This window comes from Plecotus auritus (assembly GCF_963455305.1).
Source record: "Plecotus auritus genome assembly, chromosome: 1".
NCBI classification, from domain to species: Eukaryota; Metazoa; Chordata; class Mammalia; order Chiroptera; family Vespertilionidae; genus Plecotus; species Plecotus auritus.
In genome coordinates this window covers 207,027,852-207,046,125 of record NC_137770.1, presented here as the reverse complement: position 1 = coordinate 207,046,125, position 18,274 = coordinate 207,027,852, and the positions used below count along the sequence as shown (strand labels likewise).

The 18,274-nt window shown below is 35.7% G+C and overlaps 1 protein-coding gene across 2 annotated transcripts in view; it reads right to left on the bottom strand.

Annotated features, from left to right (window-relative positions):
- Positions 1 to 18,274, bottom strand: part of TECRL (trans-2,3-enoyl-CoA reductase like) — an 81,336-nt gene that overhangs the window by 46,971 nt on the left and 16,091 nt on the right. For both annotated transcript variants that reach the window (XM_080685762.1, XM_080685761.1), the window contains exon 2: positions 7,481 to 7,532. In XM_080685762.1, coding sequence (XP_080541888.1) covers positions 7,481 to 7,532 — 52 coding nt within the window. The remainder of the gene's footprint in view (positions 1 to 7,480; positions 7,533 to 18,274) is intronic.

Below are 18,274 nucleotides of genomic sequence, written 5' to 3'. Positions count from 1 at the left end.
ATCTAGAGAATAATGATTAAAATATATAAAATTATGTATATAGGAGCACAGAGGTATCTCCAGAGGTATTTCAACATTGGTGAAAATGTTAATAATTGGTGGATAATGTTTTATTCTTTATCAGTTTTTGCATTTTAGAAATTTATCTTGAGCCTTGGCCAGGTAGCTCAGTTATTAGAGCATTGTCCCAATATTCCAAGGTTACAGGTTCAATCCCTGGACAGGGCACATACAATAAGCAACAAATGAATGCATAAATAAGTGGAAAAATACAATGAACTCTCTCTCTCTCTCTCTCTCTCTCTCTCTAAAACTCAATAAATAAAAACTGAAAATAGAAATTTATCTTGTATTTTATTATAGTAAAGATTGAAGTTATTATTATCTTTCAAAAAGAATGTAATTTATTTAATCTAATGCTGTGCCAGCAATTTATATACAAGCCAAAAAATCATACATGAAAATGAGGCATTGGCACACTACTATCTTTTGGAATTATAGAAATAGTGTGATACAATTAAGCACATCTGGAAATAGCAATGAGATTATTTTCAAGAAATTTATAATAGGATCTGAGTAACTATTTGAATATAAACTGTTTTATAAAATGTAAAAATGATATTTTTCACTTACTAGGTAAATGAGAAAATGTGAAAACAGATAACCTTCTTTATGACATCTTCTTATAATAACAAAGTCATTAAAGCATTTTTAAAGCTCACATGCTTGCTTTTAGATTGTTTACTTAGAATTCCACTGTGATGCATTTTGTGTCTTTCTGAAAATTTCCTTACGGAAGAAAATCTCAGGGAAGAGAGAAGACTATTGCTGCTTCAAGCTACATCTTAATAGGCTTCCTTGACTTTTTATATTACTCATCATACATCATGTCCATAATCCTGTTAATGAATGAAGTTAAATCAGAAACAGATGCTGCCAAAATAAATATTTATAAAGAGAAAGCAGAAAAAACATTGAACCTTTATTGAAGTTTGAGATATGATCTTTGTACCAGTGGTTTTAGTGCTCTGTGTGCTTCCTGGAATCATATTATTGAGACTACTAGAGGCCTGGTGCATGAATTCATGCACAGATGGGGTCCCTCAGCCTGACCGGCAATCGAGGCCTATGGGGGGCTGGCCGGCAGGGGAGAGGGACTGTGGGAGTTTGGCCAGCTGGTCGGGAGGGCCAGCTGGCCAGGGGGAGGGGCCGTGGGAAGTTGGCTGGCCGCGGGAGGTTAGCTGTGGGAGTGCACTGACCACCAGGGGGAAGCTCCTGCATTGAGCGTCTGCCCCCTGGTGGTCAGTGTGCATCATAGTGACTGGTTGACCAGTTGGTCTGTACGGTCACGTTGTTCAAGGGTAATGGTTGCTTAGGCTTTTATATATATAGATTCCTTTTTACAATATGCTAGCCAGTCCTTCTCACTCTCCAGTCATCTATCTCCCCTGGAAATTTAAATGTTGTCACACAGTCACACAGTCACACATTCAAATATAAATATAAACTGGAAATCAATCATTTGCTCTAGATAGACTATCTGCACTAATATTTGAAGCATGTATAATGTACATATTGTTCAAGTTCAAATGTTGCTAACCCAACCGTTTTGATGCTTGGTGATTATGAAACAAAATATTTTAGGGTATCAGGCTTAGGTAACATTACAATGTCATAAAAGATGATCAAAATAACCCTGACATTGCACAGCAATGCACAGGTTTAAATGCTGTGCCATGAGGGACAAAACAATTTACAGACAGGATCACACCTCATGCATTTTAGGAATTGCTATTAGTTATGACAGCTTTATTACATTAACCTTGACTACCAAAACAGCTGACCCTTCCTAACAGTTCTATCTCATAAGATTCTGTAAACAATCATATATCATATATCATATATCATATATCATATAGGTAAATAGAATCCTCAACACTTCTCTGAGTATCCAATGACATTACGTATACAGCAATGTAAATATGACCAATATTCTAAAGTGGTCACAGTGAAGGGAAGTACATTTTCAATACTGGGATACTAATATGTGCCTGTGGTTTATATTGTGATTTAGATTAAAGGCATAAAGAAAACACTGGCTTAAGTAAGAAATTTAAGGTATATAATTAAGGCAGTTTAGAAGACTTGGAGAAAACAAAATTGTATTATCCTGTACATCTTCAGCTAAATTTCAAAATAGCAAATATTAAAGAAATATAGTAAGAAACTATGTTATGAACTCTGCATTATAATGACATTTCTCTGTAAATTATTGACAAAGTTCATAATTCCTTTTGTCAAATGAACTATTAGAGAATGTTAGCTACTTCTGAGTTACCAGCAAAGGGCTTTTTCTAAGAAAAGCATTCTGCCACTTCTTTCTGTGGTTGCATTTATCATTTTTCAAGTTTCTTTTGTTGAGAGATTAGGAAATTCTACAGCCTGGTCCAGGAGGCTCCTTTTAAATTGCCTACAGAATACTCATTATTCTATACTATATATGATAAATCCTTCTAGTCTGTTATCTTTGTTTTGAGTTACTCTCCTGGAACCTTTCAAAGTTTACCATTGTTTATATTCCCCTGGCTTTTTGGCAAGATTTATATGCATTTCAACTGTCACAATAAATTATATATACCTTCATGTGGCTAAAACTACGTTCACTCTGCTAATTTCATTGTTCTTTCTCTTGCTTTCTTCCTAAGGCTTTTTCTGGGAACTGCAGAGACAAGTACTCCAGTAGATTATAAACATTGAAATGCTTTATGGTGTTGTCAAACAATAGGTAACACACAAGCCATAGGCAAAATTATTTTTCTTGTCTTTCAGAAACTTTTATGACAGTTAATGCACAAATTACACTTTAGCTCATTATCATCCTTTTTTTACTTAAGTTCATATACTAGTAATTCTTAGATTAGTCTCACAAGAGAAATTTCATTAGCACTTTCTAGTCATATTTGCATTATTTATTATACAACTTTGTGTAATGGCAATATTTTGTATTTTGTTACAGATTCCTAACATTACAGGAGTAAAGACCTCAGTTCCTAAAGAGTATATTCATTCCAACTTTGCTTGAAAATTCTTTATTTTTATTAGCATAGCTTCTATTTTATAACTGCAAACTATCCCATCATTCATCCCTCTCTTTAGAGGTTTAAATTATAAAAATTTAAATAATTTTGAATATGATAAAGCATAGAAGAAATAACTTCTAACAAATCGGTAGAACTTTTTCACTAGAATGCATTTGTTATTTTGACAAACATCTTGATTTTTGATCAATTAAATATACAAGGTAGAATATATCATTACAGATTTAAATTAGTATGTACGTATACAGTTTTTGGAACATTAAATGGGATGAGGGGAAATAGGTGAAAGTAATATGTTTGTGTGTGTGCATGTATGTGTTTGGGTGTCTATATATAATTTTTAGCTTAATAGGTGTCTCTTCTTTATGAAAACCATTGCTCCTCCTGTTTTCCCTTAAGAGCTAACATTGTAATTGCACTTTCCTCCTCTATTTCCTCACCCATCTCTTTGATGGCATTACCAGGGTAATCTAAAAAATGACTCATAACAAAGCAGAACTGAAAAATTATGAATCTTGGAAGAACCTAAGATAGTCATTGTATGAGACAAAAATCAAGGTAAAAAAGTTCCAAAATAAAACTAAAAATGTAAAGCTGGTAGAAGTCAGAGAAATAGTAGGCAGACAAGAAATCAATATCAGTGAGAACACCTAAGAGAACAAAGGCCAGAGATAAAAGACGTGTAAGGAGTATTCTTCCCTCAGAAAACCAGTCTTTTGATCAGTTATTTTTTTTCTTTCAAGGTTACAATTCTTATTATAACTTCAGGGCCTGGAAATAAACAGCATCAGAAATGTAATAATAATAATAATTATATATATATACACATATATATATACATATATATATACACATATATATATACACATATATATATATAATTTGGCATCAGAAAGTAAAGAAATCTATAAAAACCTAACAATTGTAGTTAGATAAACATAACTATATGTAAAATATACTAGTATATGATTATTTTTGAATATTTTTATAAATTTGAATAAAGTATTCAATGTTACATGCTCTTAAAATATGCTAAAGATATAAAATGTGAAAGCAATCAGTGCATAACGTTTAAAAATCTCTATGTACAGTCACATCATGTTAGTATTAAGATTTTTTGGGGGGGTTTCCTTTTCTGATTTGGAAAACATATTAAACACAATAACAATATCCAATTTAATTAAATTTGAGATCATTCCCTGTAATATAATATAAGGAAAAATGTTTTTGTGTCTATATTTTATATAACCTGAAGATCAATATGTTATAAATGCAAAATTTTCTGAATATAATTTTTCTGTAAGAGATGGATATATTTTCAAAATAAAGGTACTTTTGGAAAAATGAATAAAGTTATTTATAATTTATAGAAAGTGTTTAAAGTTTAAAACTGTGCTTCAAAAAATAAAATAATAGTTGTCAAGAAATCCCTAAGCTTTGCCAAAACCGGTTTGGCTCAGTGGATAAAGCGTCAGCCTGCGGACTGGGGGGTCCCAGGTTCGATTCCGGTCAGGGGCATGTGACTTGGTTGCGGGCACATCCCCAGTGGGAGGTGTGCAGGAGGCAGCTGGTCGATGTTTCTCTCTCATCGATGTTTCTGACTGTCTATCACTCTTCCTTCCTCTCTGTAAAAAAATCAATAAAATATATTAAAAAAAAAAAAAGAAATCCCTAAGCTTTGATATATATAATTAGCTATTAAAACTAACCATATTATTGTCATTATCCAATTTTCCACTTCTAAAACTGGACACTTCTAAGATTTTACATAAACTACCTAACTTCACTTGTCTAACTACTAAAAATAGGCTCTGGACCACATAAATATAAAACTTCTGACTCTACAACTTTAAGATTCCATGTAATTTTCATGTGTCTATCTGTAGATACAAACTATCATGGAGCAGTCATAGAATCACACCTCAAAGTGACTGCTCATTCTTTCTATTCATATATTAGCCTTTGATTCATTTCCTCACTTTCAGAAAAATATAGAATTAATACATTTCTTATATTATCATATTAATTTAAATGTAAACATTCTCTTGCACCTTTTACTTTATAGTAAAAAAGTAATTTTCAAATATCTTCTCACTTATTATTACAACCTAAATTTTTTGAAATTATTTTATTAGGAAAAAAAAAAGATCTAAGTCATTCCAAAGATGGCAATTCAATTACTACTTTAATGAGAACTATATTTTATGCAAAGAAAAGAATAACTCAAATCAAATGCATTTAGGATATAAATAAACTGGAAATAATCATAATTACATTGGTTCACATGGATTATGTGATTAGATACAAATTTGGAGTTTGAAAAAAATTTTCAATAATTTATAAAATATTGTCATAATGTGCACATGATTTGATTGCTAAAATAGAGAGTTAATCCATGGTAGATCTTTTGTTTTGACCTCTTATCTTTTTTTGTCCTTTTTTCTTATTATAATCCCATTCTAGTTCTCTTCTGCATATTCAATTCTTATATGTCCTTATGGTAAAATATCAGGACTCAGCTTCTGTATGAATTTAAGCGTATTTCAAGTAATTCTGTTCCAACCTGTTTATGCTTTCTATTCCTATTAAAAATTCTAAATCATCTTCTCCCCAATGTTTATAAGTTTTAGATACATTGACTATTTTAATTATCTTCCTCATGAAGCTATTTTTTTTTAAGGTTAACAGGGATATCTTATACTGGCATTTAATCATTATATCTCATGTAATGTCATATATGTAGCAAGTATTTAGTAAATATTTTATTTTTTTCCTAAAGAAATAATGAAAATAATAAAAACAATTATTTCTATTTTACTCTAAATACCTATTTTACCCTAAATACTTTAAAAAACTTAATGTTCTAATTTGTGAGCTTTAGGAATATTTTCAAAAAAGAAACATTGTTCAACTAAATCCAAAGGATTGGAAATGCAGTATATACCTTCAATGGAACATTATTCAGCCTTAAGAAGGAAGGGAATTCTGACACATCTACAGCATGGATGAACCTCGAGGACATCAAACTAAGTGAAATAACCCGGTCAAAAAGAAAAAAACTAAAACAAATATTGTCTGATTTCATTTATTTGAGATATCTAAAGTAATCAAATTCATAGAAACAGAAAGTAGAATGATGATGCCAGGGATTGGAGAGTAAGAAATATGGAGTTATTGTTCAATGGCTACAGAGTTTCAGATCTGCAAGATGAAAAAGGTCTGAACATATTTCATAACAATGTAAATATAGATGATACTATTAAACCATAAACTTAAAATGGTATGTGGTTTTATTTACCAAGATAAAAATGCATGAAAAAAGAAAAGAAAATTCTCCCTAGCAAAACCTATAGATTGTAGAGCACCAAGGATGGACTTATATGTTAACTATGGACTTTGGATCATAACGATGTGTCAAAGTAGATTACCAGGTTGCAAAAAATATACCACTCTGATGTGGAATGCTATTAGTGGGGGAGGTTATGCATATATGAGGATAGGGGGTAAATGGAAACTCTATCTATTTTCTGTCAATTTGGCTATGAACCTATCAAATTGCTCTAAAAATGCTTATTGAAAAATTCTTCCTAGCAATTACAGTTTCAGTATGTTTAAGGTATGAGTAAACTTTGTTAAAATGTTTTAAAAATCAAAATCAAATTTATACAAACTTCATATAAATATTTTCAAGTAAATAATAATGAGCTCTCTTAATGTTTAGCTATTAATAAAATTAAATAATATATTTTAAATGTATAAATAATTCTTATGTGGAAGCAATTTGACAATAATAAATACAATACATAGAGTAAAAACTTTGAATAAAATGTTGCTTAAATATAAAGAAATAGCATTGATTAATGCTTTTTATACTTTGTATTGATTAATGCTGTTAGAATGAAAGTTGTTCAAATATTAACTAGAAAACAGTTTTGTGAAAAAACAAAAGAATAATGAGGATTAAAGGATCAGAGAGTAAGATGCAAGAATGTTCATGGTCAAGAGAAATTTAGCATAATATTATTTCTGAGTTCCATGCTAAAATATGGTTTCCATACACACTTTCCATCATAATATTGAACTTATTCTTTTAAAAAATATATATTTTATTGATTTTTTAAGAGAGGAAGGGAGAGGGATAGAGAGTTAGAATCATCGGTCAGTTGCCTCCTGCACAGCCCCCACTGGGGATGCGTCTGCAACCAAGGTACATGCCCTTGACTGGAATTGAACCTAGGACCCTTCAGTTCACAGGCTAATGCTCTATCCACTGGAGCCAAACTGGTTAAGGCTGAACTTATTCTTACTAATACATATAATTTTGAACCAATTTGATAAAAATAAGACTATAATATAAATTCTAATGTATATATAAAACTTACATATTTTGTGAAACTTTTGTTTAACATCATGAATAGTAGATGTTTGCATCATCTGCAAAGGACAAGAAAATAGAGAGAATTAGTATAAGGAAAAGGTGTTTATCTGTTTGCTGTACATTTAATAAGAAAACACAATTTAATATGTTTGAAGAGTAAAGTTATTACAAAATAGCCTGTTTGTTTTGTTTAGTTTAACTTTTAGTCATTGTTGCTTTGACAACTTGAAACATTGCTTCAAATATATATATATATGTGGCCTGGTGCACAGATTCTTGAACATTGAAAGGAAATTAGTTAGAAGAAATATTTTCATATCCCTATTCACCCTTTCTCTATAATAGAAGTGTCAACCAAATTCACAATCGACAGTGACAGATTGAAACACACGCATGCAATTAGCACCAGAAAAAGTTTTGTATGTATCATGCATGCGCCAGTCAACTTAACCTTTTACAGATATAGAATAAATTTGCTTAATGAGACCTGCTATTGGATTTAGCTAAACTTTTTCCAGCCCAATGAATCACCCCAACTTCTCTTTCAAGTAATTGTCAGCAACACAGCAGTAAATATCAACACAAAGCAGATTATTGCTGTAGATCATGCAGGGAGAAAAAAGGGTAAAATATTTAACTGCAGCAGTGTTTGACTATATTCTGCACAGTGACAAAACCTGAAGTCATTTTCAAGGTCCACCATATCTTACTTCTTTTCAGTCGAGTCAAGTTTCTAAGCTTTCTAAATTTCTGTTTTCTGGCTAATGAAAAGAAAATAGGATTCTACCGAGTCTCCTATCTACCTACTCCAGGACTTCTGTGAGGATCAAATGAGATGAGGCACAGGAAAACACTTCACAGACATTTGGTTAAAGTGTAAAATGTTTGCACCTGGCTATAAAGCAAGTTGTGTTCCTGGGCTGAAGAAACTGCAAGAAGGCTAGTCACTAGGGAGAGGAAGCCAGGTGTTGCTACTACCCGGTGCCCACAGCCACCGTTTCTGGGCTGGGCTGGGCTGTGGGCCACATTTTGTGCCATGGGGGCTTGGCAGCATTGGCTGTGATTTGGTGGTGTGTCGCTCTGGGGTGGTGGTGGGGCCTGTATCCCACTTGGGGGAAGCTGAGTCTTGCTTTGTTGGTGCCAGGTCTGTGGTGCTGTTTCTTTGTAAATGGCCAGTTTGCATCATGGCAGCTCCTGCATTGAGCGTCTGCCCCCTGGTGGTCAGTGTGCATCATAGTGACTGGTCCAGGGGTCCTCAAACTTTTAAAACAGGGGGCCAGTTCACTGTCCCTCAGACCGTTGGAGGGCCGAACTATAGTTTAAAAAAAATATGTATGAACAAATTCCTATGCACACTACGGGCCCGGGACGAGTCGGCTGCTAAGCAGGAAAGGCAGCGGCACCCGGCGGGCCAGATAAATGCCCTCGGCGGGCCGCATGTGGCCCGCGGGCCGTAGTTTGAGGACACCTGGACCAGTCATTATGATGCACACTGACAGTCAGAGGGATAGCCTTTTGTATATATATTTACAAATTTTTAATTTAAATTATAGTAATAATAGTATTATTGTATGAGTTCATCCTAATCTATATCTCTAAAATAAATTTTTGAATTTTCTCTGTGCATAATATTCAATTTCTGGTTTATAAATAAGTGAGATTAGCTATTAAAAAATGAGTAAGTGCACAAAAAAATGGAAGATAAAGAGTGCATACAGGGTGGGGCAAAAGTAGGTTTACAGTTGTTCATAAATAAAATAATACAATAATTAATAAAAATAATAAAAAAGTAAAAACTGTTTTTCATACTCACAATTGAAAACCTACTTTTGTCCCACTCTGTATATAACAGAAAAGCCTGAGGATTTGAAATTAATGTACATGGACAAAAAGGGAAATGTTTACTTGAGAATATCATGAGAAAAAAGTCCTATCTAAGCCCCATAGTTACTTGTGTTGTTAAAACTCCCATCAAAAATTACTATTGGTTCACAAAATCCATATTAGATATATTATTTGGATTCTTTATGTGCATAAGGGTCTGACCAATTATTTGGTCCTAATTTGCTAGAATTAATCCTTTCTAATATTAAAATGAAAGAAATTAAAAAATGTTTCTTCATCTATATTGAAAATTGATGAGGATAAATGTTCTGTCAAATCAAACCATTCTAATACTTTTTGACTTTCTGACTTTGTTCATATCAAACTTGAAAGCTAAAATTCCTTTACACCTCTGATCCCTTTCATTGGTTCATGAAAAACTTAACTGTCCTTCAGAGTCTGCATCAAAAGACATTTTCATGATCATGCTAGAAAAATATTCCTCTTTCTCTAAGCATGCATAACATGTTTCATACATTTTTAATTTTTTTGCTACATTAAGATCTGCTCAAGGTTATTTTGGGAGCGTGAAATGAAAAAAAAGTGCACAAGAGATAGTAGTATTAATACCCAGACAGGTGTTATTGACATTAGTATATTATATTTAATTTTTTATTATATATTAAAAGCATAACAATGAATACATTTTTACCTTATTTCACTCGCTGCTTAATACAACTATACAGTAACAGTGTGCTATACTATTTATTTTTCCTAATTTATTCTATGTATATGCTTTACTAAATAAAAAAGTTTGAAGATGTAATCCTGAAGAATGACATTAATTCTTACGTTATGTTGTAAATAACAAAAAGACCCTAAAGGATTCCCTGAGAATAAAATTTTCAAATATTTTGAAGCATCAATCTATTCTGGAAGATGCTAGGGAATATTTGAAAAACAGTTTTTAGGGAAGGTTATATATTTGTATAGCTATAGATGTGGTCGTATTTTAATCTGATTATTCAATTATATTTATAAAACCTGGTGGTTTTAGCAGTGTTTATTGTTTAATCTCACTCTTTCTTAATCACAAAGCACACATACGTTGCTTCCTCTATCAGGGATGCCTAAAATTCATATGCAATTCCTTAGTGTCACAGATATTTGTATATTTTAATTTCAAGGACCATCTAATTTGGAAAAACTAAATTCATGATCAATAACTCCTCAGTTAGGGTTTGCTATGTGTTAGCTGTCACTCTATGAAGGCACTTATCTTGTACTAGTGGCCCCTAGTGGCCCGGTGCACGAATTTCATGCACTGGTGCAGCGGGGGGGGGGGGGGGGGGGGGTTGTCCCTCAGCCAGGCCTGCATCCTCTCCAATCTGGGACCCCTCAAAGGATGTCCTACTGCTGGTTTACAGGGATCGGGCCTAAACAGGCAGTCGGATATCCCTCTTGCAATCCGGAACTGCTGCCTCCTAACTGCTCACCTGCCTGCTTGCCTGCCTGATTGCCCCTAACCCTCTGACTGACAGCCTGCTTGCCCCCAACTGCCCCCCGCTGCTGGCCTGCTTGCCCCCAAATGCCCCCCCGCCAGGCTGCTCACCCCCAACTGCCCCCCTGCTGGCCTGCTTGCCCCCACCTTCCCTTCCCACTGGCTTGCTCACCCCCAACTGCCCCCCTGCTGGCCTGCTCACTCCAAACTGCCCCCCCCTCCACTGTCCTGATCACCTCCAACTGACCCCCACTGATGGCCTGCTTGCCCCCAACTGGCCCCTTTGCTGGTCTGCTTATCCCCAATGGCCCCGCCCCCCACCAGCCTGATCACCTACAACTGCCATCCCATCCTGGCCTGATCACCCCCAAGCTCCCAGCCGCTCCTTTTTTTCTTTTCTTTTTTTTTCAGTACCTCCTTAAGCGAAGGCCAGGGCTGGCCAGGGTCGGCAGGAAGCTTGGCTTCCTCTATCGCCGGGGGCAACCCAAGCCTCCTGCTCGCTCCAGCTTTGTGGCCCCCACCATCTTAGTTGGGATTTATTTATCTTTTATAAGTGAAACTTTGTAGCCTTGAGTGGAGGCCAGGGCTGGCTGGTAGCCTTGGTTGCACCTGGTAACCCATGCTACCAACCCCTCCTTGAGCAGAGGCCAGGGCCAGCTGGAAGCAGGTATCTGGGATTTATTTATCTTCTATAATTGAAAATTGTAGCCTTGAGCAGAGGCCAAGGCCAGCCATGGTGGGTGGAAGCTTGGCTTCCTCCATCGCTGGGGGCAACCCAAGCCTCCTGCTCACTCCAGCTCCCTGGCTGCCACCATCTTAGTTGGGTTAATTTGCATACTTGCTCTTGATTGGCTGGTGGGCGTGGCTGGTGGGTGTAGTGGAGGTACAGTCAATTTGCATGTTTCTCTTTTATTAGTGTAGATTTGCACACTGGAGGGCTAAGTGGAGGTGGGAAAAGGGTGGGGGGGAGAATGGGGATATCTGCAATAATGTAAACAATAACAATAAAGTTAGAAAATAATTTTAAAGTAACTTATTTTGAAGTGAAAAGTAAAACAGAGACTGAAAATTCAAATGAAAAGAGATATAAATTCCTTAATCTCATGTGAAATTTCTTTCAAAAATAGATTTCTGTGGGAAAGCTGTATGCTTTTCTTAAACTAGAATAATTTAAATTATAATCTTCTAATTGACATATGCATTTTTATCTGTATTTACCAGCTTTCAAGACTAAGATTATGTGCTTCTGAAAGAAACCTACATGTGAAAGAGGGTTGTTATTGCAAGCTTTTAACAAAGTTTTAAATTTTCTTTATTTTAATTACATTTGACTTTCACATGTTAGAAAAGCGCTGATTTTGAATAAACCTTTGAAAACTGCCCTTTCTGGAGCAATTTTAGTCAAATACAGCAGAAAAAAAAAAGTAATAATTAAATAATTAATCCTAAATCAGTGGTCAAACTCATTAGTCAACAGAGCAGCAAACCACGGCTCTCGAGCCGCATGTGGCTCGCGAGCCGCAGTTTGCCGATCACTGCCCTAAATGCTTTAGACAACTAAGCTTAATTAACCACAAGACTGTTTTGATCAACTCTTTCACGCCTTTAGTTGTATTTAGAGCAGAAAGAGAGGAAACAATGACAATTAATAGAGCATGTAAAGCTTTTTGATTACTAGATTCATGCCTCAGTAGCTTCATCAGGAAGTTTATTCATTATAACTTTTACTTTTTAGCCAGTTTACAACCACTTAGAAAGGACAAACTATCATTTTTGCAAATCACAATCAATTGTGCAGATGGGAGAAATTTGAAATCCTGAAATTCTCATTAACATTTTTCTCATCAGAAAAAATTCATCTTACACTGTTAAGTAGACAAGTAAATTATACTTCTTAGTTGAGTCAAAAATGTACTTATAAATTTTAACTGATCATATTTGAAGTGTGGGTCATCATCATTCCTTTATCCAACATTTAAGTTATGGATATAGTAAAATTCTTTCACAAACTAGATTCTACCTGAATTTTCCCCATACACAGGTCCTGCAATATTTCACACATAAAAAAATAAAATTGTGTACTATTGCTGCTTTTAAAATTTTCTCAGGAACTTCTTGAAATGAGCGGATGTCTCCAGAATACTATTTACCCTACTTAGAGAAATGAAATTTAATGGGTAAGGAAAAATAAACAACCACCACATGAAATTCACTCTACAGAAAAATAGCAAAGTGCAATACAAAAATTGTCAGTAAACTTTGTGAAGAAAAGGAATGTGTTCAACAATGAACACACAGAGAGAAATAAAATATAAGATAAATTGAATAGAAATAATTAGCTGCAGAGGTGTGAAAATACACACACATACACATATAATAACCCGTGCACAGCTTCTACCTGGCAAGAGTCTTGCTTTCTTATTTTGGGGACACAGGAAATAAAACTAAACTAGTCTAGAGAATCATATTTTAAATTTAAATTTATTAAAAAATTAATCATATTTAAAATTATATATACATATAAACATACACTCAGATATAGATTTTAGATTTTTTTAATCATAGCAAATGTTTCTATATATATAACAACTAGAGGCCTGGTGCACGGATTTGTGCACCGGTGGGGTCCCTTGGCCTGGCCTGTGGGGATCAGGCCAAAACCAACTCTCTGACATCCCCCAAGGGGTCCCAGATTGCGAGAGGGTGCAGGCCACACTGAGGGACCCCACTGGTGCACGAATTCAGGCCTCTAGTATGCATATAAGACATTTGGTTAGTCTCTTCCCACCCTCCCCCTTCTCCCCTTTCTGCTGAGATTCATCAGTCTGTTCCATGTTCCCATGCCTGTGGTTTCCACTCCTACATTGAGCATCTGCCCCCTGGTGGTCAGTGCATGTCATAGCTACTGGTCAGCCAGTCAAACGATTGGCCGGTCACTTAGGCTTTTATATATATAGACTAGAGGCCCAGTGCATGAAATTCGTGCACTCAAGGGGGGTTCCCTCAGCCTGGTCTGTGCCCTCTCACAGTCCGGGAGCCCTACGATGGATCGCCCCAAAGAGGTAGGCCCTGCCCACCCACTGCTGCGCTGCCCCTGGGTAGCCTGGGCCTCCCTCTTTGGGGCGATCGAATGCTCCCCATAGAGGGAGGCCCTGCCCACCCGCTGCATCCCGTTAGTCAGTGGCCTAGACCTCCCTCTTTGGGGCGATCATGGAGCCCCTGATTGATTGATTGCCCCGCCAGCTGGTGGCCTGGGCCTCCCTCTGCAGGGTGATCATGGGGCGATGGCCGGGCCCCTGACCAATCGCATCGCACCCGCCTTGGTTGGCCTGGCTCCAGTGGGTGTCATAGCATGGTCATCTGGTTGGATGTTCCTCTGTTTGGCTGTTGGGTCAATTTGCATATTACGCTTTTATTATTATAGATAACACATATAACACATTTGGTTATTGTCCTTTCAGTTCAAAAAGAAAATATAATTAGTATATAAATTAATTTCTTTAAAATATTCACCATATATTTAAAAATATATTTATCTAAATAAATTTCAGTTATATAAATACTTTTATTTCCAATAAATTATGTGTAAATTTTATTTAGGTGTATAGGCCAGACATTATCGATATTGTAATAAATATATATATATATATATATATATATATATACACACACACACACACACACACACACACACACACACACACACTGACTGGCCAGATTATTATGATCTCTGAACGCATAATAATCTGGCCATTCAGTGTATATCCTATATAATAAAAGGCTAATATGCAAATTGTCCCCTCAACCAGGGGTTCGACCAGCAGGCAGGCCGGCCAACCCATGTTCCCTCCCCCTGGCCAGGCTGGCTGGACCCCACCCATGCACGAATTCATTTACCGGGCTATATATATATATTGAGTGGCCAGATTATTATGCATTCAGAGATCATAAAAATCTGGTCACTCAGTGTATATAAAACTATAACATATTTAAAATATTTTTTAAAAATATAATCGATATTAGATTTTGAGATCCTAACAAAATACAGAAAGGAGAAATGTTTTATAAATTAGAAACTAATTTATATTTTGAGAACACAAAGTTTATCATGGTGAATTCTCTTTGTGAATATTTTTAGAATATGTTTTGAAACCTAGATTGGAATACTTTAGGTCTAGATGAGTTTACAAAGACCACAGAATTAAGAGCATATGTTTAAGAATAAAATAAAAGCCTCCTGGAATTAAAATTTATAATTACTTCTCAGATGACTTTTATTATTCTTTTCTATTGCAACTTGTGAAACCAAGAAAATAGTGCTTGCTTGTAGAAAAGTTTACATGCAACAGGGTATTACTGAAATAAATAAGTAAACTCAAGCTATATTTAAATGAAATGGTTTCTGTATAAACCCTGAAGGACTATCCCAAATAAAACAGTATTACCTCTGTAAAACTAATAAATAATCATAAAAATATGTTAAAAAAAAACACTAGTAATCAAATGACATTTTTTTTCAAATGTTCATAGGTATTATTATAAGAAAGTTAACTGCAGTATAAAGAAAGTAACAAATGACTGAGTCTATTACCCATGGATTAATTATTTAACATCATGATAATAGGAAAAGGACAAAATGTATGTGTGCATACTCCAAGTTAATTTATATTTATTTTGCTGAAAAAGTGATATTTCTTAACCCGAAAAATTCTACATCTAATATAGTTTATTAAAATGAAAATGCAGATGAAACTGGAGGGAGAAAATCTCTATGTGTTAAATTTTAAATCTATTTTGAATTTTCTTAATTATAATCTGTAAAATATTTCAGGGTTTATTTTAACTGATATAATTGCTCAATGATGACCAGAATGAAAAGGCTTTTGCAAAATAAGAAGTGATAAGTCTGTTGTAAACTTATGGATTAAAGCATAATTGGCTTGTACTTGATGATTTGCAGTAAAAAATGACAGGGACATTTGCTAAGTCACTTTTTCTTCAGTTTTAAAAGGAAAATATAGCATTTATACATACCTTCAATTGTATTGCCATAAATTATACTTTGAGTAAAGGCACAAATATAGTGGAAATAATGAGTGTGATAAGTAATATTGGTTCAGTGTTAGTAGGATTTGGGAGGAAGAGTAAAATAATTGTTACAGTATTATCTATCAATCTGTTTTGTGTATATGTATATATACTATTTATTAGTAATAAAAGTATACATTATATACTATACTATACTATACTTTTGTGGTGATTGGAAAAATAGCCACAGAATTTTGCAAATTCTCCCATCAAGAGGTACAATTTTTTTCTCAGACCTTAAATTTATCTTGACTTCTGATGTATTTTGATTACAAACATGTATTGAAGTGAGGCTGTCCAAGTTGCAAATCTAAGACACAAGAGGTCATACATATATTTCTGCTTCTTCTGATCACCCTTTCATCAGCACCATGTGGAGAAGCCTGAGCTAGCTTCCCAGCTAACACCCTAATGAGGGTCACCCAGCTACTTGGCAACTGGCTGCACATACTTGAGTGAGCCCAGCAGGAACTAAATCATAAAATGACAAAATAATGATATAAATAAATGGTCTTTGTTTTAAGCTACTAAGTGTTTCAGTAGTTTGCTATCTAAAACTATTTGTAAAGAACTATTACAAAATTAATTATTTAGAGCAGCAATTTTCAACCTTTTTCATCTCATGGCACACAAACTAATTACCACAGTTCTGTGGCCGATTTGACAAAAAAAAAAAATTGCTATAACTTTGATTTGTTCACACCAGATGGCTACTGTTGTGTTGGCTGTTGTCATGCTTTTACTTGACAATCTAAGGGAAAAAAGGTCAGTGCCCCTGACTAAATAGTCAGTATTGCATGCTTTTAAAACTTTTGTGGTACACCAGTCAGCTGTGGCACACTGATTGAAAATCATTGATTTAGAGGAGAAAAGTAAAAGTAAACATAAGTAAAAATGCTGTATAAAGACATTTCAATTGATAATGATCTGCATATTGGATGATGAGCTCCAGAAAATTATAGTGGAGCTAAAAAATTCGTATCGCCCAGTGACATCGTAGCCTTCCTAACAACATAGCACAGCACATTAGTCATGTGTTTGTGATCAAGCTGCTGTAAACAAACCTGTTAGGCAAATGAAAGTGTAGCACATACAATTATGTACTTGTATGATAATACTTGATGATAAGTGACTTTGTTACTGGTATGTGTATTTACTATACTATACTTTTTATCATTATTTTAGAGTGTATTTTTTCTACATATTGAAAAGTTTGCTGTAAAATGGTATGCCTCATACATCTTGTGTCCACCTAGTCTCTAGATTGCATAATTTTCTCTTGTGTTTAATATATTCTCACTAGAGGCCCGGTGCACGAAATTTGTGCATGGGGGTGGGGCAGGGGTGTCTGTGTCCCTCAGCCCAGCTTGCACCTTCTCCAATCTGGGACATCCCTCTCACAATTCAGAACTGCTGGCTCCCAACCGCTCGCCTACCTGCCTGCCTGATTGCCCCTAACCACTTCTGCCTGCCAGCCTGATCACCCCCTAACCACTCCCCTGCCAGCCTGATTGATGCCTAACTGCTCCCCTGCTGGCCTGATTGCCCCTAATTGCCCTCCACTGCTGGCCTGGTCACCCCTAACTGCCCTCTCCTGCCAGCCTGGTTGCCCCCAATTGCCCTCCCCTGCAGGCCTGATCACCCCCAACTGCCCTCCCCTGAGGTCTGGTCACCCCCAATTGCCCTCCCCTGCTGACCTGGTCATCTCCAACTGCCCTCCTCTTCAGGCCTGGTCCCCCACAACTGCCCCTCCCTGCAGGCCTGGTCCCTCCCAACTGCCCTGCCCTGCAGGCTGGGTCACCCCTAACTGACCTCCCATGAAGGCCTGGTCCCCCCCCAACTGCCCTCCCCTGCAGGCCTGGTCCCTCCCAACTGCCCTCCCCTGCTGGCCATCTTGTGGTGGCCATCTTGTGTCCACATAGGGGCAGCCATCTTTGACCACATGGCGGCAACCATCTTGTGTGTTGGAGTGACGGTCAATTTGCATATTACCCCTTTATTAAATAGGATGTTGTTGTATCATAAATCAGCAAATGAGATACAAGACACCTTAATAAGCCAACTAATTAGGACTCGTTTATTGCGCGCGACCCAGAGGGAGGTATCTTTTCCAAATCTCTGAGCACCACATACAGAAAGTCTGTATTTATACTTTTCGATCCTATTTGTTTGCAGATATCACAAAGGGCTCTGTGTGAGTTATTGTTACAGACAGTTGTAACCTTGAATACATAATGAGTTTGTACTTGGCATAAGAATATGGAAATTGTTATCAGTATTAGTCTATTTTAGTCTATTACATTAGATGGCTAGCTTGCAAGGTCAGACAGTTAAGTTTATCTTTTTCTATTATTTGAACTAAAAACAAAGTCATTTTATAGAATA